General features: G+C 41.3%; 2 protein-coding genes across 3 annotated transcripts in view; one reads left to right on the top strand and one right to left on the bottom strand.

The window, feature by feature from the left end:
* ABHD2 (abhydrolase domain containing 2, acylglycerol lipase) overlaps nt 1–25954 on the bottom strand; it is a 105821-nt gene that overhangs the window by 20396 nt on the left and 59471 nt on the right. For both annotated transcript variants that reach the window (XM_037833012.1, XM_037833011.1), the window contains one exon: nt 1410–1593. In XM_037833012.1, coding sequence (XP_037688940.1) covers nt 1410–1593 — 184 coding nt within the window. The remainder of the gene's footprint in view (nt 1–1409; nt 1594–25954) is intronic.
* RLBP1 (retinaldehyde binding protein 1) overlaps nt 1–25954 on the top strand; it is a 63934-nt gene that overhangs the window by 37050 nt on the left and 930 nt on the right. The window lies entirely within an intron of this gene.

Here is a 25954-nt window from a genome sequence, read left to right as displayed (position 1 = left end):
AATTGTGGCTAAACATCAGGAATCACCAGAGGAGTATGTCCAAAACACAGATTCCTGGGCTGCAGGCCCCAGACTTAATGAATTAGAACCTTCAGGGTAGAACTAAAAAAAAAAAAATTATTTCTAACAGTCTCCTTACTTCTTAATGAAGTAAGACAATTTATTATTATTATTGTCTCCATAGTGCTGATGAGGAAAACTGGAACCCAGGCCTTGGTCCTAGAACTCAGGAGAGATTTCAACGGATATTTTTCATATTTTTCCTGTTCACTTTTGGGAACATGTAGGTCCTTCTTTTCAACCAGAGTTGAATTCTGGGTTCACATTTCCTCTCTGGATATGCTGACTTCAAATCCCAGTGATATATAAAGTCTATCCCAGATAGACTTTATCCATCGAAAAATGATGAAATAAGTTTAAATTGTAACATGAGATATAGGTAAGGCAAAAAGGATTTGTTTATTAACTATAAGGACAGTTTGACATTAGACTGGATCACTAAGGGAGATTTTTTTACTTCCTCATGTGATTTTTTATTTCTTCAAGGAATCTTTAATAACTGGTCATACCTACTTGTAATACAAAAGGCATTAACTTCAAGAGGGAGGACAGGAAAAAAATATGAATGTATTTGAAGACTGTGGAGAGGGGTTTGTGTCTATGTATGTGAATGTATGTATATGAGTGTGTGACTGTGAAAAGTGTGTGTGTATGTGTGTGTGTATGTGTGTGTGTTAGTGCAGTGTCTCTCAAGAGATCTGGGACAAGACTGATTTTTCAGGGGAGTCAGAGAAGACCATCCATGCCTTCCTCGGACTCATCCTGCAGTGTGTATGTTGGCAGCAAACCAAGGGGTGAGATAAACATTTGCCCAGTTGGGCAACTGCTTTGTGATGATGTTTGGGATGCCTAGGAAGGCACAGGTTAAATGATTTCTACCAGCTCCCTTCCAGATGCCATCTGAGACTCAACTCTTCCATAGGTAGGAGCGGTCTGGGATTACAAGGCCTGGCTCTCAGATCTTAGCTTGCTTGCCAGACTCCTGTGTTCTTTCATAAACCCATAGTTCTGTAAAATTCCAGAAGCATGAACAGATTATGCCACCTCCCTGAGCTCCAAAGGGAAACAGCAGCTATTAAGGGGTGCTCCAGCTCATCCAATTACAGTTATGATCCCAAAACATGGCTGCCTCTCCCAGGCTTAAAGGGTCTGAAAAGACAACACCAACGTATGATGTGGAAGCGAAACAGGGTGAGTCTAAGACTCAGAAACTTCTGCTCAATCTGCCACAGTGTTCCCTGTGGTCTTCGCGGATAGGTGTCTGGTGCACAGGGGCTTCTCAACAGGCGAGTGCTAACTGGAGGGCTCAGTGGGAGAAAGGAGCGGGAAATGCCGTAGCGATCACTCACCTCAGCGCACTGTACCCTTGGCAGACGCTGACGCAGCACAGGACCTTTTCTTGGTTTGCCTGAGTCTCCCCCAAGTATTTGCACACTATGTTACCACCCAGGCTAAAGCCCACGACGACCAGCTGAGTCAGGGGATATGTCTTCTTGATGTAGTTTACCATGGCTCCAAATTCCCACGTGCAGCCTGTGGGCAGAGGGGTAAGGGCACATAATCACTTTAGGTGAAACAGGTATCAGAGAAAGTAAGCTGGAGGTTTACCAAATGGGTGCCAATATACTAAAAGAGAGAGAACTGTAAATATATGTTTTTGTATGCATATATATACATAGAGAAAGACAGACAGATAGGCACCATTCTTTGGCTTCCTGGAGAGAAGTTCCCAGATGCACCTGGATGAAAGGAACCATGGCTCAGCAGTGCCCGTGAGCAGAGGTTCCATGTACCAAACAGCTATCAAACAGCTGTACAAGGCTCTTTAAAAAGGGGTCATGAGCTCACCCTCCCCCCTACATGGGATATGGCTTCCAGGGGTGTGAGTCTCCTTGGCAACGTGGGACATGACTCCCAGGAATGAGCCTGGCCCTGGCATCGTGGGATTGAGAAAGCCTTCTTGACCAAAAGGGGGAAAAGAAATATAACAAAATAAAGTATCAGTGGCTAAGAAATCTCAAATAGAGTCAAGAGGTCATTCTGCAATATCAAGGTTCAGCCAGATATTACAAATTGCCATGGTATGCCAAGCCCCAACCAACGGTATTCCTGAAAATCATAAAGAATACCCAGAGCTGTATCTGAGATTCTGTAAAAAAGTTTCACTCACTAAGTTTATTTTGCAGAAACTTAAAACCTCTAGATTGTTGCTATGCCAGATAAGCCCTGAAACTTACAGGTACCAGTCTCTCCAAGAATATTAATCAGTTGCAGCCTCCTACCCCATAATGTTGACACCTCTTTTCAACATGAAGAAATTAGAATGGTCATTGCCCAAATATCCCTTAAGGTTGAGACAATGATCAAATGAGAGGGAGGAGTTGTAACAGAGAGGATCAGATTTAACAAATGATTATGACTTCTGAATCATTATAAAGATATTTCTTTTTAGTTTCTTGTATATTAGAACAGCTAGAAGAAAATACCTGAAATGGTGGAACTGTAATCCATACTATACTTTGAAATTTCCTCTATAATTACTTGTTAAAATGTACTTTGAAATTTATCACTTTTCTGCATATGTTATATTTCACAATAAAAAATGTTTTTAAAAAAATAAAAAAAAAAAGGGGGTCATGAGAAACCTGCAGACATGCTCAAGGAAATCAACACAGACACTCAGGGTGTGCGTGAGCACAAATGTTCACACACAGATGTAAATAACAGCAAGAGCAAAACCCCTTGAGATTGGCTTCTCAGGCTATACCCATGTGTACAGTGATTCATGGTGTTAAGAAAAGTACCAAGTGGATGTTATTTACAGGATCTTCCCGTCAGCATGGGGAGGGAACGAAGACCAACTTCAGTCCAGGGGGACCGTCAGGTTGCTCTGTAGGATTAGGGCAAACTGTTCTTGGTGACGTAGGGACAGGGTCCCAAGGGAGGCCAACTCATTCAGAAACACACAGAGGAGACTTCTGAACGGAGAGAATGTTTGGGCTGAGCTTGCCCAGGAGGGTTGATCTCAGCAGGAGGCCTCTTGGGAAGTTGTTGAAGCCGTATATCAACAGCTTTGCTGAGAGGAGTAGGTTACTGGGCACACATGGGTGAAGGGATTCATTGGACCCTTCTAAGGCTCCACCCCAGGTTCTGCAGGGAACTAACTTAAAATCTAACAGGGAAAATGAGGGGCGCTGGTAAGAATCACGTAGGAGACAGATCAGCGTGATGAGATTATGGATTCACCATGGCAACAAGCTCAGAAGTTTTGATATCCCTAATAGAGTCGAACAGCACCTTCTTTAACTTGCAAGCCATGGGGGGTGCTGCCTTTTGAGCCTGCAGCAAGCCCCCTTTATATCTTCCCCTTGTAGTGGGATGCACCCTAAGCCAGGCCAGCACAGCCTTATATATTCTCTAATTGCAGTGTGCATGGAATCACCTGGAGGGTGTCAGAAACGAGCATTCCTGGGCTCACCCCCAGAGAAGTTGATTCAGCAGCATGGGGGTGAGGCCCAGGAACCTGCATTACAAAATTTTTTTTTGAGCAGATAATTCAGGCACATGGTATAAAATTCAAAAGACCTAAAAGATGTGGTAAAAGGTAAGCTTCCTATATTATTTTTGTAAAATACCAACGGCAACATACACACTGTTTACTACCTTGTTTTTTCCCTTTATATTGACTTAGAAACTGTTATGTATCAATACATATAAAGCTGCCCTATTCTTTTCTACTTTTTTTATTGAGCTTGTTCACAAACCATACAATTATCCAAAGATCCAAAGTGTACAATCAGTTGCCCATGGGACCATTATACAGCTGTACATCCATCACAATTAACTTTTTTTTTCAATTTTTAGAACATTTTCATTACTCCAGAAAAGAAATAGAAAGACAAAAAAAGGAACCTCAAATCCTCCCATACCCCTAACCATACACCCCTCAATTATTGATTCATAGTTTTGGTATAGTACATTTGTAACTGTTGATGAAAGAATGTTAAAATACTACTAACTGTAGTATATAGTTTGCAACAGGTATATATTTTTTCCTATATGGCCCTCCATTATTAACTTCTAGTTATAATGTCATACATTTGCTATAGCTCATGAGATTTCTAATATTTGTACAGTTAATCATGGACATTGTCCACCACAAGATTCACTGTTTTATACATTTCCCATCTTTTAACCTCCAACTTTCCTTCTGGTGACATAGGTGACTCTGAGCTTACCCTTTCCACCGCATTCACACACCATTCAGCACTGTTACTCATTTGCACAACATGCTGCCATCACCTCCGTCCACTTCCAAACGTTTAAGTTCACCATAGTTGAACATTCTGCTCATAATAAGCAAATGCTCCCCATTCTTTAGCCCTGTTCTATATCATGGTAACTTATATTTCATGTCTATGAGTTTACACATTATAACTAGTTCATATCAGTGAGACCCTGCACTAGCTGTCCTTATGTGTCTATCTTATTTCACTCAATATAGTGCTCTCAAGGTTTCTTCATCAACCCATTTTATTTAAGACGATTTTGTTCACACACCATACATTCTGTCCTAAGAAAACAATTGATGGTTTCCTGTATAGTCATGTATTTATGTATTCACCACCATCACCACTATCTATATAAGGACATCTCCATTTCTTCCACAAAGAAGGAGGAAGAGTCAAAGAAGGTAGAGAGACAGAAGAAAAAAAAGAAAGAGAAAAAAAAAACATGACAGCTAGGAAGCGACAAAAGGAAAGATAGCATTAAAACAAAGTAGAATAAAGAGTCAGATAACAGCACCAATGCCAAGAGTCCCATACCCCCCTCCATGCCCCCCCATATGCATTTAGCTTTGGTATATTGCCTTTGTTACATTAAAGGAAGGATAATGTAATGTTTCTGTTAATTATAGTCTCTAGTTTGCATTGATTGTATTCCCCCCCATCCCACCCTATTTTTAATACCATTCATTGTTGACATTCATTTATTCTCCCTCATGTAAAAGCATATTTGTACCTTTTTTTCACAATTGTTGAGCACTCTAGTTTTCACTGAGTTATACAGCCCCAGTCTTTATCTTTCCTCTTCCCTTTGGTGTCCCACATGCTCCTAACCTTCCTTTTTCAGCCACACTCACAGTCATCTTTGCTCAGTGTACTTACATTGTTGTGCTACTATCTCCCAAAATTGTTTTCCTAACCTCTCACTCCTTTCTTTTCTGATCTGTCTGTAGTGCTCCCTATAGTATTTCCTGTAAAGCAGGTATATTGTCCAAAATCTCTGTCATTGTCTGTCAGAGAATATTTTAAGCTCTCCCTCATATTTGAAGGACAGCTTTGCAGGATATAGGGTTCTTGGTTGGTGGTTTTTCTCTTTCAGTAGCTTAAATATATCACACCACTTCCTTCTTGCCTCCATGGTTTCTGCTGAGAAATCTGCACATAGTCTTATCAAGCTTCCTTTGTATGTGATGGATTGCTTTTCTCTTGCTGCTTTCAGGATTCTCTCTTTATCTTTGAGGTTTGATAATCTGATTATTAAGTCTCTTGGCATAGGCCTATTCATATCTGTTCTGTTTGGGATACCTTGAGCTTCTTGGTTCTGTAATTTTATGTCTGTCATAAGAGGGGGGAAATTTTCATTGATTATTTCCTCTATTATTGCTTCTGCCCCTTTTCTCTTCTCTTCTCCTTCTGGGACACCACTGACATGTACATTCCTGCATTTCATGTTGTCATTCAATTCCTGGAAATGATGCTCATATTTTTCCACTGTTTTCTCTATCTGTTCTTCTGTGTGTAGGCTTTCAGGTGTCTTGTTCTCCAGTTCGTAAGTGTTTTCTTCTGCCTCTTGAGAGCTGCTTGTTGGATGTCTCCATTGTGTCTTTGATCTCTTGTGTTGTGCCTTTCGTTTCCATAGATTCTGCCAGTTGTTTTTTGAACTTTCAGTTTCTAACTTATGTACGCCAGTGTTTTCATTATATGCTTCACCTCTTTTGCCATATCTTCCCTAAAGTTTTTGAATTATTTAGCATTAGTTGTTTCAATTCCTGTATTTCAGTTGAAGTGTAAGTTTGTTCCTTTGACTGGGCCCTAACTTCATTTTTCTTAGTGTAGGTTGTAGTTTTCTGTTGTCTAGTCATCTGGTTTCCTTGGTTACCCCAATCAGGTTTTTCCAGACCAGAACGGGCTCAGAGCTCAGAAGGGGGGCAATATTCAGTATCAGGTCTCCCTGAGGGTGTGTCTTAGAAGACTGATACACTCTTTGAGGCCTCAAGCCACTGTGCTTTTCTGCCCAGCAGGCGGCACCTGTCAGCTCACCACTCCAGACTGGTGTAAGGAGATGTGCCCCCAGGCTTTGGTGTCTGGTTCTGAATGGAAGGCAGATAGTAGAGCTTGGTACCACCTTCTTCTCCTAGGGAAGATACACCCCCTGGGGAGATATCATTTGCATTTGAATAGTTTATCTGACTCTGCTATCTCCATCCTTGTCTGGGTCAGAGAGCTGCAAACTGAAAATGGCTGAGGCTTTCTCCACCGAGCTGAAAAAGTGACAGAAATCCCCCCTTCAGGGCCAGTCTGCAGCCACCCTCAGTTTCACCTGTTGGCCAGAGATAGCACCCAGTCCTCTGGGCTTCCCCTCCCTCCCAGATTGGTCCTCCGGCTCTCCAAGGTCAGTCGTCACCAAAAGCCTCTGTCTGCTTGTTGGGGATTCATAGCTCGTATTGAGCAGTCAACATTTGTTAATTAAAACCTCAGTTGGAGCTGGGCTGCAGTATATTTGCTTGTTCAGAGAGTGCTGCTCTCTAGCACAGTGAGGCTTTGCAGTTTGGGCTGCTGTGGGGGAGGGGTTCTCAGCTCAGATCTGCAGTTTTTACTTACAGATTTTACGTTGTGATCTCAGGTATTTCTCCCAATCCAGGCTGGTGTATGATGTGTAGACAATCACATTTGCCCCCCAGCTGTTATTCCAGATTCTTTACTAGTTGTTCCTGGTTGTTTATTAGTTGTTCCAGGGGGACTAACTAGTTTCCACTCCTCTCTATGCTACCATCTTCTTAAGATCTCTTTTCTATTTTTACAGGGAAGTGCACAAATCAATGACTTTTTACATATTTACATCCAGGTACCCACTACCCAGATTAAGATGTAGAATCTTCCCAATACTGCTAGAAGCCCCCTCATGCCTGTTCCCAGGCAAGACCCCTATACCTTGATTAATGATCACAGTTTACAAGTGTTCAGAGTTCCTGGGGCTTGGAAAGTAGCAAAAGAAGCTTAAGACTAAGGGAAAACCCAGAGGCCAAGAGCTGCTCCTCCCAACATGGAAAGACCAGCCTACCACTCTGAGAAGGAAGCCTGTCTCCCTCTCCAATGAGATAGAAGAGCATCAAGTCTCCGATTTTTCTTCCTCCTGCACCTACCTAGCAGAGGCTGGGGCAGTGCACAGGTATTCAATAAATCAGTGATGAATTGAGTGGGTTCTGATGCCAAGGCCCCTGAATGGGTCCCCATGACAGGTTCCTGAGGGAACAGAAGGGAGGTCCAGAGGGAACCTTGACTCCTTAGCTTTGGAATTTGAAATGTCAGACTTTTTTTTTAAATTTTTATTTTGAAATAAATTCAAACTTACAGTAACAGTTGCAAAAAATAATACAAACCCCATACACAGAACTCCAGCATACCCCAACTCCCCTCAACCGATACCCTGATCTACCAACTTTTATATTTTGTCACTTTACCATTTCTTTCTTTCCCTCCCTGTCTATCATCCATCATCTATTGCTCTCTCTTTGGAACATATGAGAGCAAGCTGCACACATCCTTGAACAAATAATATAATTTGCATATACATTTCCTATGAACAAGAATATTCATTTATGTAATCACATTAAGTGTCGTTAAGTTCAAGAAATTTAACATTGATATAAAGCTTACATTATGTATTTCATTTTTTTCTTATGTCCCAATTGTGTCCTTTTGAGCCTTTTCTCCTCTTTTCTTAGATCTCATCCAGGATCATCTATGGCATATTATTGTCATCATCTATTTAGACTGTCTTTTTTTCAATTGTAGAACATATATACAGCATAAATCTTCCCATTCCAACCCCTCCCAAGCATTCTATTTAGTGGGATTAATCACATTCACAATGTTGCAATGCCATCACCTTCCCACCATCCATTACTAGAAATTTCCCTTCACCCCAACAGAAACCCTACTCTCATTTCTTATTAACTCCCCATTGCCACTTACCCCACTTCTCGTAACCCATACTCTACTTTTCATCTCTATGGTAATATTCTCTGATACTTTCTTTGTGTTTACCGTGGGACTTAAATTTAATATTTTAAGCCTATAACAATCTTGTTTTCTTTGATACCAACTTAACTTCAATAGGACACATAAACTATGTTCCTATACTCCTCCATTCCCCCACCTTTATGTAGTTCTTGTCAAAAATTACATATTTTACACTGAGTACAAAACCACTGATTTATCATTACACTTTATGTATTTTAGATCCTGTAGGAAGTAAATAGTGGAGTTACAAATCAAAAATACAGTAGTATTGGTATTTATATTTACCATGTGAACTTTACTGGAAATCTTTATTTCTTCATGTGGTTTTAGTCAATTGTTTAGAGTCCCTTCCTTTCAGCCTGCACAATTCCCTTTAGCGTTTCTTATAGGACTGATCTATTGGTGATGAAGTCCCTCAGCTTTTGATTGTCCGGGAATGTTTTCATCTCCCCCTCATTTTTAACCTCCAGGTGTTTGTGAGTTTTCTAAGACTCTGATGGTTACTGACTTCTATTTGTATTCCATTGTGGTCAGAGAATGTGCTTTGAATAATTTCAATTTTTTTAAACTTATTGAGGCTTGTTTCATGTCCCAGCCTATGGTCTGTTCTAGAGAAAGTCCCGTGATCACTAGAGAAGAATGTGTATCCTGGTGTTCTGGGATGTAATGTTCTATATATGTCTGTTAAATATCTCTCTCTCTCTCTCTCTCTCTCTCCTTTCTTTGTTTCTCTGTCAATAGGGCTCCCTTTAGTATCTGAAGTAAAGCAGGTCTTTTATTAGCAAAATCTCTCAGCATTTGTTTGTGAAGAATTTAAGCTCTCTCTCAAATTTGAAGGAGAGTTTTGCTGGATAAAGTATTCTTGATTGGAAATTTTTCTCTCTCAGAATTTTAAATATGTCATGCCACTGCCTTCTCGCCTCCATGGTGGCTGCTGAGTAGTCACTACTTAAGTCTTATGTTGTTTCCTTTGTATGTGGTGAATTGCTTTTCTCTTGCTGCTTTCAGAACTTGCTCCATCTCTTCAGTATTTGACAGTCTGATCAGAATATGTCTTGAAGTGGGTTTATTTGGATTTATTCTATTTGGCGTTCGCTGGGCATTTATGCTTTGTGTACTTATATTGTGTAGAAGGCTTGGGAAGTTTTCCCCAACAATTTCTTTGAATACTTTTTCTAGACCTTTACCCTTCTCTTCCCTTTCTGGGACACGAATGAGTCTTAAATTTGGATGTTTTATTTTATCTACCATATCCCTGAGGTCCATTTCAATTTTATCGATTTTTTTCCCCATTCTTTCTTTTGTTCTTTCATTTTCTGTTCTGTGGTTCTCGAGGTCACTGAGTCATTGTTCAGCTTCCTCTAGTCTTGTACTATGAGTATCCAGAATCTTTTTAATTTGGTCAACAGTTTCTTTCATTTCCATAAGATCATCTATTTTTTTATTTACTCTTGCAATTTCTTCTTTATGCTCTTCTAGGGTCTTCTTCATGTCCTTTATATCCTGTGCCATGCTCCTCTTCATGTCCTTTATATCCTGTGCCATGCTCCCATTGTGTGTCTTTAGTTCTTTGATTAATTGCACCAAGTACTGTGTCTCCTCTGATCTGCTGATTTGGATCTTTGGGTTTGGGTTATCCATATTGTCTGGTTTTTTCATATGCTTTAAAATTTTCTGTTGTTTTTGGCCTCTTGGCATTTGCTTTACTTGATAGGGTTCTTTTAGGATATGAAGGATTATTCAGACTCCAATCTCTAATTTCTCAGATCTACAGCTTGGTGGCGTACACTTTCTCTAACTAACCAGCAGATGGTGTCTGCGAGTTACCTATTCCCCTCAAGCCAGTTCTCCCCAACTTTGCCTTTGTGGTGTTTGGGGGTCTGGTTCTTGAGGGGTCTAATTGGTGCACCAAGTTTGGGTGTGTTGTTGGTGCTGTCCACCCTGAATGTGGGGCATGTGTCTGAGCGGTTAGGGAGGCAGGGCAGCTTTAATAATCAAACATCCCAGGTGTTCCTGGAGATTTAAGGCTGTTGCAAGGGTCTAAACCTTCATTTCAGTCTTGCCACAGATTGTCTCTGCCACTGACCCACAAGTCCTTGCTGTTGGTGTAGGGTCCCTGGGATTTCCGGGTGGGTTCCTCTTCTCAGCCGTGCCCTTCTAGGACCTCTGCTGAGGGAAGGTTGTGCTATGTCACAAGTGTGCGCTGACCCTCAAGGGAAGCCCTGAGCCTCCAGGCTGTGCAGGGGCATTCCCAGCCTGCTGTAAAGATGGCTGAATGGGGCGTGTTAATTTCCCCCTTTGCACACAGCTCTGCCTTCCCAGCTCCACGACAATTAGCTGTGGGTGCGAGAAAGCATATTGTCCACGCCCAATAATGTGGCATGTGCGCGGTGTTGCCAGAAACACTTCCTGTGGCACTGGGTCCCTTGGCACGGCTCTGGGCTGTGGCTCCGGTGCTGGGCAGGAGTGTTCCCAGCCCACTGGGAAGATGGCTGCAAGGGGCGTGGTTTTTTTTCCCCTTTTGGCTCACCTCTGCCCTCCTTGCTCCAAGACAACTAGCAGGGGGTGTACGAAAGGCTATCTTCCACGCTAGATATTGAGGCGTTTGCACAGCCCTTTCCTGCCACGCTTCACTGTGTGGTTTCTCACTGCTGTATCTGCAGCTGCTTTTGGGTTTTTTCAAAAAAGAACTAGTCCGCCTCCAAACGCCAACCCACGGTTTCCCCACACTGCAGCATGGCTGCTGGACATTCAGCAGGCTCACTCACTCGTTTCAGAATGCAGACTCCTGGTTTCACCAAGTACACGGTCCCTGTGGATTTAGCAGACCTTGTCCAGCTGGTGCATCACTGGAAGTGGTGTTCTGGGTCACTTTATGGCCTCTATCTAGTATTTTTCATGGAGGTGTTTTTTTGCCCTGTCTCTCCCAGCCGCCATCTTAGGTTCTATCCTGAAATGCTAGACTTTTGCCCCCACCTTGGTCAGATTCATTTAAGTTTCTCTTGAAAAAACAGTAGCAATGGAAGGAACATTTTACTGGGTTTAATACAAGGAGCGATGATGTAAAAGAGGAGGTCTTCAAACACATTCATCTTGCATCATAGCTGCTCAGTAATGCAATAAATAAAAAATTTAGAAATCCTGTTAGAGACATATGCCCACCTCCCTTAGGCCATAAGCAGCAGCCTGGCATCATGGCTAAGGGAAAGGGCTCTGCGGTCAGACTGCCTGGATGTACCACTCACTGATCCCCATGCTCCCAGCTTCCCCCTATGACAAGCAACCCTTACGGTGTGAGGAAGCTCTACAGCTTCCCCCACTCCCGGCTGGAGGCTTGGAGTCTACAAGAGCAGGATGGGGCCTGGGCATGTGAGCTTTTCACAAAATGCCCCAGGTGATTTTATCCTCAGGGAACTTTGGAAAATACTGTGACCTGGGGCAAGTCACCAAATCATTCTTGGCCTGTTTCCTCATCTGCAAAATGGAGGTAATAATAGTAACTACCTCATAATGTTTGAAGGACTGAATAAGGTGATATATATAAAGGGCTTAGGCCAGGGTCTGGAACATAATAAGCACTGAATGTTAGCTCTTGTTATTTTAACTGACTGTACTTCTTTTCTCTTTTAAACATATTTAAACAAAGAATCCTACTTTAACACTTAAAAAAGGTCAATCTAGATTTCTAGAAGATTTTTCTCTAAAGCTGTGTTTGTCAACCACATTGCACATTAGAACCATTTGGGGATCTTGTAAAACGACAATAAACACTAATGCCTGGGCCCTCTCCAGATTTGTTAAATCAGAATATCTGGGAGAGGGGCCCGAGCCTGGGTAGTCTTTTACAAGATCCTCAGGTCATTCCAATGTGCAGCAGGGTTGAGGACCACTGCTTTAGGGAACAAGGTTGTCACAGGCTCACATCAATATGAGAAAGCATTTTTTGAGGCATCCTCCTGCTTTGTCCATTCCTTTTCAGGCTTCCTTCCCTTCCTACTTGCAGTAAACAACCTTCACAGATGGGGGCGGTGTTCACCCTTTTAAAACCATCTGAAGTGGAGCTGTTAACCTGGTAGCAGCTTTCCAAACATTTCCTCAGAGCAAGGTTTCCTCAGTGAGTGGGGAGCTGCCAGCATCCCAGCCCCGCAAAACACAACCAGGCACTTCAGGACCTCCTGGTCTATCAAGCACCAAATTAAAACACACAGTTTAAAGCTCTAAATACATACAACTTATTCTCTGGTAATATTTCTTGCAAAGTGTGGGTGATGCTCTAGCTCCATGGTTATCCAAGTGTGGTTCCTTGACCCGGAAACTTGTTCAAATGCTTGTTCTTGGGCCCTACCCCAAACCTACTGAATCAGAAACTCTGGGAGTGGGGCCTGAACTCCCAGAGTGGGAGTTATTAAAACAGATTTCTAGGTTGTAACAGGGCTCAGAAATTAGTTCCTAACTATATAATTAGTTCATATAGTTAATAAGCAAACTCAAAGAGTTAGAATCTAAAATATAAATCTAGGAGATAGACTGGGGTTAGAGAATGGGGAGTTGATGCATAACATGTACACAATTTCTATTTAGGCTGATGGTAAAGGTGTGTGAATGGATGGTGGTGATGGAAGCACATTATTGTGAATTCAATCAACAGCACTGAACTATATAGGCGACTGTGTAAAAAGGAAACTTTAAGATGTATATGTTACTAGAATAAAAATTAAAAGATAAAACATAGGACTGTACAACACAGTGAGCCCTAGTGTAGATGATGGACTATAGTTAATAGTACAAGAATGTTCTGTCATGAATTACAACAAACACTAATACAAGGTGGTAATAATAGGGTGGTATATGGGGAAAAAATGCACCTAATATAAATAAAGGACAATAGATAGAACTATTTTAATAATCTTTCATCAACTGTAACAAAGGTAACTACAATTTAAAAAAAAGTATGATTTAATTTTTTTTAAAAAAGTGCTATCATTAATAGCAACAAATGTTCCACACCAGTGCAAGGTATTGGTGGTGGAGTGGTGTAAGGGAATCCTGTATTTTATGCATGATTGTTTTGTAAACTCACAACTTTAATTTAAAAAAAAGTGTCAACAACCACATACACACCAAAGTGAATATTACCCAATATTGTACCCTATTCCAGAGAGATTAAGTATGTTCCTGGCTGTACACAGTACAGATGATTGTCGTTAGGCAAAAACTATGACTGTCATTGTTTTTTATTTAGAGATTAAGTATGGTTTAAGGTGATGTGCGTGAGTGCCGAGTTGACAAAGGGTGGACTGTGATGGTTGGGTTCATGTGTCACCTTGGCCAGGTAATGATGTCCAGTTGTTTGGTCAAGCAAGCACTGGCTTGATTGTTACTGTGAGGACATCTGGGAGACTTAAATCATCAATAAGTTGACTGCATCTGGCTGATTATATTTACAATTTACTGAGGAGATTGCCTTCAACAATGAGACATCTCATCCGATCAGTTAGAGGCTTTAACAAAGGAGAAGCAATGATTTCAGCAGTCAGAAAAGAGAATTTCCATCTCTACTTCAAGCCACCCAGCTTCTCCTGGGAAATTCATTGAAAACGTTCATCAGAGTTACCAGCTTGTGTCCTGCCCCACGGAATCTGTATTTGTGCATCCCCGACAGTCATGTGAGACAAATTTTGTAAAATCTCATAATACATAAAAAAAGATAAATCTACCATAGCTATTGTCTCGCTGCTTCTGGTGGGGCATTTATAAATACTCACAGAAGTTTCATTTTATGGTAGTTTATTATAGGTTCAGGAAAACTTGTATGAAAGGTCTTTTCATCTTTCCTCCGGTTTATAGAAATGCAGATTGGGAAATCATATAATATAAATGGCAAGTTAATATTCTGAATCTGAAATATTTTAGGTTTAATTTTTGTCTATGTAATCTTAGTTTTCAAACTGTTTTTATTTTTAGTTTCTACCGCTCCTAAATATCTCTGTTTAGAGAGCAGTGCCCACATTATGAAATAAACTATGAAACACGAAAAAAACTTTGGTCCAGCAATTCTACTTTTAGGAACTTTATACTGCAGATACACATGTGTGCAAAGATGTAGGTGCAAGAATATTCACTGCATTGCTGACTGTAGCAGCAAAAGATTAGAAAAACCTAAATTTCCATCATTGGAGGACTTTTTCTTTTTTTTAATTCAATTTTATTGAGATATATTCACATACCATGCAGTCATACAAAGCGTACAATCAATTGTTCACGGTACCATTATATAATTGTGTTCATCACCAAAATTAATTTTTGAACATTTTCATTACCCCACACACAGAAGTAATAAGAATAAAAATAAAAGTGAAAAAGAACAATTAAAGTAAAAAAGAACACTGGGTTCTACTCATCCATCCATACACTGGACAAAGGGGAGTGTGTTCCACATTGGAGGACTTTTTAAATGAAGCACTAACACTGCTGTGAAAAAGAATGAAGTAGAGGCATGGAATGATCCCTGAGCATCTAACTGAGGGATGAAAGCCAGGGAAGATGCCATGGGAATGGCATACTCTCGTGTGTATGGAGGTTTTAAAGAGATAAATACACACGTATCTGATTATATATTTGACCGACAGAAACTTTAACAGATATCGATTCTGGGGAGGAGCACTGAGGGTTTAGGGGAGACTTAGTTTCATTCATTGTATATAGATTTTTGCACTGTTTGAGTGTTTTACCACATGCATATGTTACTTTTGAAATAATAATCCAGCCAATCAGCAAATCTAGCAAAAATAAAGAATAAGAAAACCGCAGATGTTTAAACCCCCTTAGGTCAGTTTTAACTATGAAAGACACCCAACATGTCACTCATGCTGGAGCAGTGGTTGCTGCAGCTGGCTTGTAATGGGGGCATAGTGCCTGCATAAGGAGTGGACTTGGGAACTTATTTAAATTGTTATTAAAAGCCTTCACCATTTCTTTGGGTTTCTGCCTAATTTAACTCATCCTGAGGCAAATTATTTATATTTTTGTTTCGTTCTAACATTTAATGAACCTCTACTAGGATCATAAACTCCATAAAGCAAACATCTCACTGGTCTTGTTCCCCACTGCCCACGTGGGGCCAGGTGCTCAGTGGGCACTCAATCAATAATATCTAAATGAATGGATGAAGAATGTATGCACTATGTTGCAGGTGCTGTGTGAGGAACTAAAACCCACACAGAGGAGGAAACAGATTTAAAGAGATGAAGTGACTTGCCCAGCCTCACACTGAGTGAGTGGAAGCACTGGACTTTGAGTTCACATCTAACTCCAGAGCCCAGGTCTTTTGCCTTGCATCACAAACCAACATAAGTAATAAGGCTTACTTTGGGGGGATTTAATTTTTAATGATTAAAAGTCTTACTTTCTTACCGTCTCAGTTATTTTAGACCTAGCTATCTTTATTTGGGTTTGAAACTAATTATTTGAGACCTGGAGCAGATGTTCAGATGTCACTGGGGCAGTTACAAAACTTGGATTTGCTACACTACTGAGGAACAATTATAGCTAATTGGGTAGGCCCTTTGGGAGTCTCAATTTAATTAAATCCAAGTACATCTGATTTGGATAAAAGGCCAGCCCCGCCTGATGCCAGACAAGCTGTTGGGGTGTTTGTGAAGAGCTGCCATCTTGCCTGGGCAAGAGAACGGTAAAGACATGATGTGTCTGCCCACCTCCAGGGTCAGCCTTCTGGTGGGTGCTGGGTCCTCCTGGGATCCCTACCAAACACCATCAGGGTTGAGGAGCCCCTCCCTGGACTGTTTACTGAGAACTACAGTAATCTGGTTACTCTGTTTAAATATGAGGGGGATTTTAATGAGGTTCTATGTATTTAATCCTCATGAGATAAGCATCAGGAACAAGATTTAGCTATCTACTCTTTTGCTGCTGCTTTCTGAAGACAAGCTGAAATAAGAGACAGTCACCTGGCCTTAGAGATGAGTACCACAGGGCCTTCTTGGAAAGGCAACCCTGCTGAGATCAGGAGAGATACCCTGCCTTTTTCTTCAACATGCCCCACCCCCCCAAAGGAAAACAAGGCAAAGCCTGCCTGAGAGATACTGTTTCAAAAGCCATTTTCCCAAATGGCATTAACATGTGTAAGTAGGCAAAAATAAAGGGACCCAGAGACTTGGTGTTCCTTGTGGATGGAGACTTTGAGTCATCTCTCTATCCTTCATGGCAGGCATGGGCCTGGCACATGGTGGGTGTGCCATAAATGTTAGCTGGATACAAAGGAAGTATGAATCATGTACTATGAAAGCACACACTACCTGCCAGTGTTACCATGCAGGGGATGGGAGAGAAGAACTTAAATCCCTTTTCCACTAAGTTTAATCCAAGAGAATGATATGGTCAGGCTAACAACATGGCTCAGTGGCAGGTGGGTGGGGGCCTAGCAGCCCCTGCATTTTCAGAGTCAAAGAGTGTGAGTCATTTCTTAAAGCTATGGGGAAGCTACTGCAAAGCTGAGTCACTCAGGAAGAAAATAGCTGTAGAAATAAAAAGAGTCCCTTTGCCCATCTGATTAGTTGGCCTTGTCCTTATCTCTGAAGCTAAGATTTTCACAAAATGAGTGCTTTTAGCTTCGTTTCCCCAAGTATAGAGCACCTAGAATTGCCCTCTTTATGGGCTGAAGGTTAAGTATTTGATCTCATTACTGCTCCTCCACAATTCTGCTCTTGGTAGGACTCTCCATCACATTCCCTGAAATTCCTGGCCCCTGAGACTACCCCAATATTCAGCAACTCTCAGCTGAGGATCCTGCCAGGTATTTTACTGAGATGGCCGAGCCTGTGCAAAATAGCTACCCTCACTTTCACATCACATTCTCTCTGTCTTCACCTGTCTCTTTTCCCTCCCTTCCCATTGTGCCTTCTGTCATTACTAGACTGTACTGTTGCAGAAGCAACACACTTCAAAGTTGTCAATCTGGAATCATGAATAGGATCCAAAATTGAGTGTGTATCAATTAAAATGGGAGACACGAGAAGCTGATAGAAACATCTATGTTCATGATCTAATCAAAGTCTTAAGCAGATTGAGCAGTAAAAACACAATAGAAGGTCCTTAAATACCACTCTTATGGTGAGATGCTTTCAGTCATGGACAATCTTTACAGCATGGTTTGCCTGAGAGGGTCCTGGAGTTTGTCTGTTGTTATGATACAGTTATTAATAAGACCCCCTTCTCACTCTCAGAAGTGTCCCAACTGGGAGGCTAAATTATATGGTCATCCCAGCTACAGGGTCTTCTTCCTTCTAAGACTGAAATGCTGCCTTCTAAGCAAGGCAAAGTTTTCTATTTTACTTTGAGGTCCTAAAAGATAGTTTCAAAACAAAAAAAATCCTAGTACTAAACTCAGTGGGATGTTGAAGAGCTCCTCCTCCAAGCAAGAAAGACAATGCTGTGATTTCAGGCACCTCTGTCTGCCTGAGGTCTAATGCCAGAAAGTCAAGAGTCTAGAAATAAGATAAGGACCCACTTCTTCACTGGTTAAACTCACAAGGAAAAAGAAATTGAAATCTTTTGAGACCCTTGGCAATGCCCAAAATGCCCCAGGTTGGTGTTTTTGCCAGAGATGGGTGTTCTTAGAATGATTCTGTCACCTTATAAGGGCCCAAGCCAGGTTGTTAATTTTATTCCTTTTTGCCTGGTATAGAGACTTTTTAAAAATCCTAATTTTTTTTGTCTCTCCAAATCAAGATCAAACTTTCTGGTCGTAAAACTTCAAGAGTCAGTCTTAGAAATGGAGGCCAGACTAACCACACGTTTATTTCCTTGGATGGTGGGTTGATTCAACTCCACTTTGCTCCAAACATGAATACTGGACTGTTGGGATAAAGCATTTGGCCAAAGACAGAAAAAGGGAGCAGAATGCTTCCTGATTTTACTGGTCTCCTGCAGCATTGCCAGTGAAAATGCTCACATTCCAAACACTGTCTGGGTTAGAAAATCGATTAAGCCAAAACAAAACAAAACAAAACCTAAGTCAACACGTGTACTGCTGTAGCATTCCAATTAAAGATTGAGCTCTTTATAATAAATACGCTTCAAGAAATCTTCAAAACTTCTAGAGCTTTCATATCCAAGTATTTTTCATTGATCTCATCCACATGATAGGGTCATTTGCCTGGTCTAGATATAGCACAGTACCCTATTTCAACAGGAAATTTTAAAGACAGTTTGATAAATTTCACCCTTGTGGGTTCTACTAGTCGTTCTTAATGCTTAATGTATCACATTTTATTTTTGGGCAGCTCAGCTAATAAAACATAAAATTGGCTTGTAATTTAATTTATCAAAAGGGAAACATTGGATATTTTCTAGTTTAAAAAAATCTATGAACTATACTGGGGCAAGCATTGAGGAATAATTTTTAAGAATTAAAATAATTTTTAGAAGGTTAAAACATAGCTAATAAAGCATGTGCTACAATAAAAATAACTTGCCACTTTTGATTTTAAGAGCTTATTCTGAATATGCAAGCCAGTAGCTTTGCACTGGAGGTGTGGGACGCTGCCCCTGACCCAAAAAATTTGACAAGGAGGTCAATACTGAAGGTTATGCAGCTGGAAAGCAAGCACAGTGTCCTTCAAAATAACCACCGGGGGCCTGGTTGTCCCTGTGTACAGAGTCATAACTGAGCTCAAAAAAGAAAGAACATTATGCTCAACAAGCACAGCTTCTCAAACTGGCCCTTGCAAATGTTCATATAAGGTTAACTGTATGAATCAGATGTGGGGGCAAGGTCATTTAAACTTTCAAGTAAATGCTCACATTTTCTCCTCTATGCTGACCCACAGAAAACATAAAGTTTAGAGTGAAGAAAAATTAAGACAATAATCACTGCCATTAACTGGAAATCACTGGACTCTATACTACACATTTTTATCATTATTGCTGACATTTTCAGCATCCCTTGTAAAATAGGTCTTCAAATTTCTGTCTGTTGGACTCTAAAATACAGACTGTTTCCATTTGTAGCCATTTCCTGAGCAAATCTCTCTTAGTGATAAACTAGAGGTAGGAGATTAATTTTACAAAAATGAAAATTAAAAATTAAAATCTGGTCTCTGTCCTTAAAAAGGACGCAGTTGGGAAATACTCTTTTTGGACAAACCCAGCCAATAAACTTAGACTGACTGTGACTGTGCCCAGACTCCCCTTCCCTTCCCCCCACTGCCACTAGCCAGTGAGCTGTTTACTAGACTGGGAGCCTCCTGAAGGCAGGGACTCGCACTCATGCCTGCATTGTCCTCGTAGGGCCTGGCCCCGTGAATGCCTATAGGATGCTGGATAAATGAAAGGCCAGTGTCCAACCCCCCAGGCCCATTTCTGTGGCTCTGAGAAGGTCTTGGATGCTCTCTTGCCTTCAACCTGAAATGCATGATTGGGAACTATTTTCTTACTCCTGAGAAGTATTAGCAGGATGTGTTCTTTTCCACTAGAGGCAATCTAGCCTGCTGTGCAAGAGCACGGACTTGAGGACTAGACTGCGTGGGTTTGAAACCTGGTCCTCCCACTTAACATCTCTGTGATCTAGGCAAGTTATTCAACCTTGCTGTGTCTCGGTTTCTTCATCTGTAAAAGGGAGACAACTGATTTAGTTCATGCAAAGTACTCAGGCTAGTGTCTGGCACACATCCAGTGCTATATAAGTGATCACTATTGATCAAAACAGTAATGATTGCCACCACTGAAGTGGGGAAAATTTTTTTTATAAATCCTCAGATATTCCCCAGCTCCTCTATATTATAATGAGCAGTATCCTGAATATGAAATTCAGGAAAATAGGAAACACTAACCAGAGGTAGTATGGAGTTTGGGTGAAGAATCACACAGACATAGGCTTGAATCCTGGTTCTACCACTAATTAGTTGTGTGACCCCAGGCTAGGTATTTAAGGTACTCTCTAAGCCTCAACTTCCTCACCTGCCAAGTGGGGATACTAATACCTACATCCCAGGCAGTGAGGATCATGTGACGTAAGACCCTTGACACTCAGTCTGGCACCTGTTAGTGCTAGAGAAATGGTAACTATAATCATGCAGGATTTCCCAAAATGAATTTATCTTTCAAAAGCAGCGCGAAGGCTTTCTAAGTCACAAGAATACACAATTATCCATTTAGGAAATTCTTCTGTTCAGGAGCGACCTCTTTCTGCAATTCCCAATAACATCAGCAGAGAGGTCCAGTAACAGGAGATTAATGCTTATGTGGCTTGGAACACGGTTGATTTGATAAATGGGAAGCCATCTTTTATAATTTTCTAAGAGAGAGAACCCTGAGGGGTGTGTGTGCCAGGAAAGGCAGGATACAGGGCATTAGTTTTCTTCTGGTCAAGATCACAGTTTCACTATGGTGTATACATAAAACGGAATATTGAATGGCTGCAAGAAGGAAGCTGTGAGGCATGCAACTAGGTGAATGAACCTTGAGGACACTATGTTGAGTGAAATAAGCCAGAAACTAAAGGACAAATATTGTAAGACCTCACTAATATAAACTAAGTATAATGAGCAAATGCTGAGAATTGAATTCAAGAACATAGGTTATCAGGGGACAGAACGTGGACAGAGATTGGGCAATTAACAATGCAAGAATACAGAAGGTTCAATAAGGCTTATTGTAAAGATTCATAGATTGTAAACTCTTACAGCAATCACATCTATTCCCGAGTTTTAACTGTTATTTAAAAGATGTTTATTTGGTACAAAATTTATATTCTCTGTAGCACACTATCTAATTTAAGCTGTATGGTTGGTTTATTTAAACAACGTAATTAGATGGAACCTAGAATAGGGAAAGAGATCCTGTTATTCTGCACAGGTTAATGTAATATCCTGATATACCCCGGAGTATTTTGTGCAGAAAATAAAAAGTATTTGCAAAGTCCCCTTGAGGGACTGGAGGAAAATGTGGAAATATTAAACTTCCTCACCTGGGGAATTCCTGATATTCTCACAACCATTAGGGACTCCCAATTTAATAAGTCAAGCTCTTGATCTTGGGGCTTTGCCCTTATGAAATTTATTCCTGTGAAGGAGAGGCTAAGCCTACTTATAATTATGCCTAAGAGTCATCCCCAGAGAACCTCTTTTGTTGCTCAGATGTGGCCTCTTTCTCTCAGCCAACTCTGCAGGTAAACTCACTGCCCTCCCCGCTACATAGGACCTGATCCCCAGGGGAGTGAGTCTCCCTGGGGACGTGGGTCATGACTCCTAGGAATGAGCCTGGCCCTGGCATTGATGGATTGAGAATGCCTTTTTGACAAAAAAAGGGGGAAAATAAATGGAATAAAATAAAATTTCAATGGCTAAGAGATTTCAAATAGAGCAAAGAGGTCATTCTGGAGGTTATTCTTATGCATTATATAGATATTCCATTTTAGTTTCTAGTGTACTAGAATAGCTAGAAGGAAATACCTGAATCTGTTGAACTGTAATTCTTAGACTTGACTCTTGATGATAACTGTATAACTATATAGCTTTCATCATGTAACCATGTGATTGTGAAAACCTTGTGATTGACACTCCCTTTACCCAGTGTATGGGCAGATGAATAATAAGATAAAGACAAAAATATATATACAAATAATAGAGGGGGGATAAGGAGAATGAGATGTTTTGGGTGTTCTTTTTTATTTTTTTCTTTATTTTGGAGTAATGAAAATGTTCTAAAATTGATTGTGGTATGAATGCACAACTAAATGATGATACTGTCCACTGATTGTATACTTGGAATGGATTATATGGTGAGTGAATATATCTCAGTAAAATTGCATGTTAAAAAAAACCCACAGTGTCAAAAGGCCAAAAGGGTAATCACAGTGACTGGAAATCCTGACATCTGTTCAACAGAGATGTGGTTTGCCCAGGAAGAACTCACACAGCCACAAAGGCACCCCCCGTTTGAGACGTGCTGATTTGTAAGACATCGCCTTACGCCTACCATCGGTCACTTCATATCTGTCACCCTGGTCCTCATTCAGTTGGCATTCAGTCGACCCCAATGCAGTGAGCACTTCCTGGGGGTCACTCAGGGTACTAGGCACTGGGGAGCTACAGCAGGTAGTGAGAAGATGGTCTGTCTCTCTTTTGGGGTATAGAGACAGATAATTGACAAGTAAACACATACATAACTTCACCAAGTCATAAATGCTTAAGGAATACTAACGGGGGATTAGATAGAGACTGAGGGATTGGGCAACACTGGATGAGGAAGAAGAGTCAGGGAAAGACTCTCAGGGAAGGTGACATCTCCACTGAGACCCAAGTGTCTAGGAGAAGCGAAGCAGACACCACAGAAGCGCTTTCCAAGCAGAACCCGGGCAGCCCCGAGACTGGCAGGTCTGGAGTTCCCCAGGAAGCTGGTGGCTGCTGGGGCCAGTGCCTAGTGCTCACACATGCTCTGGGTGGGGCCAGGCAACCTGACGCCATGGGCTGCAGCATGTCCTGGGGATCTGGAGAGCTACTTCAATGTCCCACTCAGTCAGCCTTCATGGAGGACTGAATAGATGGAAATTGATTTAAAAGAGGCTTAAGAAACCTGCCAGCCAATTGCAATATATGGACCTGATTTGGATCCTGATTTGAACAAACTGTAATGAAGGAAGGAAGGAAGAAAGGGAGGGAGGGAGGAAGGAAATAAATTAATTCATACGATTGAGGAAATTGAGCACTGACTAGATATTCGCTATTAAAGCATGCTGTATATGTTTTAGGGGTGCTTATGTTTTCAAAGGGTCCATATCTCAGTGATATACACCAAAATAATGGATGAAATGATAGGATATCTGGGATTTGCTTCAAAATAATCTTTGATGGGAGATATGGGGGGGGTGGGGGGTGGTGTTTACAGATGAAACAGTTGGTTAATTGTTGAGGTTGGGTGATGGATACATGGGAGTTTGTCCTGCGTTCATTGTACTATTCTCTCTACTCTTGTATATTTTGAAAAATCTATAGTAAGAAGTCAAAAAGGAAAAAAAAACCAAAAAACTGAAGGGGAAATAAGGGACGTATAAGACCTGTATCTGTGGCTCTGAACCCTGGTTGCACCTTTGCCTGGGGGCTGGGCCCTGGCATTAGTATCTTTTACAAGCTCCTCAGGAGATTCTAATGGGCACCCAAGGTGACACATTTGGACCTATATAAAGACAACTCGAAGTCTTTTATGGGAGAAATAAAGGAAGATGAGGGAAAACACCATGTTCTCGGATAAGAAAAGAAAGTACTATGAAATTAAGTTTTCCCAAGTTAATTTGTAAATTAAAATTTCTATATTAAAATTGTGATAAACTGTGCTAGAGTTCACCAATATTCACTTTCCCTCTCTGGGAGGGATGCATCTTTCCCACCCCACTGAAGTTAGGCTTGGCCATGTAAAGTACTTTGGCCAATAAATGATGAGCAGAAGTTTATCTTCAGAAGTTTTTCTTATTTCTGGGTAGAAGCTTCAAGAGCCAAGCTCTTTGCACTCTGTTAGGCCAGTGATGCTCCAGTGAGTCTGGGTCCTGGAGTCAGGAGGTAGTGACATAGACACAGAGCCCCTGGCCCACCCATGGTGGATATGTAGTGTGAGGAAGACATAAAGCTTTGTTTTTAAGCGACTGACACTTGGGGGCTGTTTGTTTCCACAGCACAATCTAGTCCATCTTGACTGACAGAAATTTGGCATAAATTCAACAAGATAATTGTAAAGTTCAACCGAAAAAATAAACAGGCAAAGAGATAAAAGCATTTTCTGAAGAAGCAATGAGTCAGTGTTAGTACTAGCAGTTATCAGACCATACCACAAAACAAGAATAATTAGAAATTAATAAAGATACCAGGTATAAAAACAAAAGCCAACAAATACATTTGAACTGAAATACAGGAAGCCTACAGACAGCTAACACACTTAAGAATTAAATACTTGATTAGCTGTGATGGAGGGTTTTTCAGTTCTAGCATGTTAATTGTTGAGCTGCCTCAGTTTACTGGTCAAATGTAACAAGACATTGGCTGTGGCCTCATGTATCAGGCCTCCTTTGTTGAGGGTTTGCTCCTTATTCACCAGTCCACAGAAACACTCATTAAGGACACATTATTTTAAAGAAAAATTACATCAACAACACCTCAGGAAACACCAGTGCCTTCTCTCTCTAGTCCCTCAAAGCTACCGAAGATGCTTCATTGTCCAGATTTCAACAAAGTGGCTGAAATCTGGATTTTTGACCTTTTCAGATCAAATTTGTCTGGCTTTATCCCCTCAGTGGTTAAAAGCTGCACCACAACAGGTAAAAGATGTACTGGTACACAAAACACTAGAGAGCATAAGACAGGAAAATCACGTCTCTCTTCCAAGTTGTCTGTCTGTCTGGAAAATTACTGAGCTATAACAAACTGTAGGAATTTGCTACTAAAATTCTGAGGAAGCAAAATGTAATAACAACAATAAAAGGAAACAGTTAAATTATTTTTTGAAATTTTTTGAAATCTGAAGCTCTCTGGAATGTTACGCTCCTGGGTCAGGCTCTCCAGCCTGGAGTGAATCAGCCTCCAAGTACACGGTGCCCTTACGGGCTGTGCTTGGACTGTCTTCCTCATGGCTTACTTCCCTTCCATTTACGAGCTCCAACCCAACCTCACCTTGGAGGACACAGTTCAAATGCTTTTCCTCGGAGAATCCTTCCTTTCCCAACCAGAGCCCTCGCCTGCGGAGCCGAGTTGGTTTCTCTGGGCTGCCGCAGGGCGCTCACTAAGCCCCTCACTCTCAGTGCTCGTCACTGTATCCTAATTCTTTATTGATTGTCCTGGTCCCTCCTGCAGAATGCACCTTATTTATCTGGGCCACACAGAGCATGGCTAACCCTTCACTAGCATTACAGACCTTCAGGTATTTGAAGAAGAATACCCCTAACTTTTAATAAATGTTTCCTGCATGTTAGGTGCTCAATTACCTGCAAAGTCCCTTGCAAACCCCATTTTACATCTGAAGAATCTGGAACTGATGCTAAGCAACTGCTCAAGGCTACTCCGAGCCTACTCTCTGAGCCCTCAAGCACTAGACTCCCCTGACTTGCTGTGGTAATGCCTCCCAAACTGGTCTCTTTGTCCACAGCCCCCCACACAGCACTCTGGGGTGAGGGGTTCTGGACCACGTAGACCTGCTTTTCTCCTAGCTCTCAGATGATCCTGGAGGAGGAGGCAGTTAGATACGGGCTCCCATTTTAGCTCTTCTGACTCATGCTGTGCCAATTTGAATGTATTATGTCCCCCAGAAAAAGCCATATTCTTTGATGCAATCTTGTGGGGCAGACATAATAGTGGGGATTAAGTTGGAATGTTTGGATTTGGAGATACGCCCCACGCAACTGTAGATGATAACTGATGGGATATTTCCACTGAGGTGTGGCCCCGCACATTCGGGGTGGACCTTGATCAGTGGAGCCATATAAATGTGCTGACTCAAAGAGACTGAACGGAGTGCAGCTGTGAGTGACGGTTTGGAGAGGAGCAAACTTGCTAGAGAGGAATGTCCTGGGAGAAAGCCATTTT

The sequence above is a fragment of the Choloepus didactylus genome, chromosome 4 (assembly GCF_015220235.1).
Source record: "Choloepus didactylus isolate mChoDid1 chromosome 4, mChoDid1.pri, whole genome shotgun sequence".
Lineage (NCBI taxonomy): Eukaryota > Metazoa > Chordata > Mammalia > Pilosa > Megalonychidae > Choloepus > Choloepus didactylus.
The sequence above is the reverse complement of the archived record's forward strand: the minus strand, read 5'-3'. Positions and strand labels throughout refer to the sequence as shown.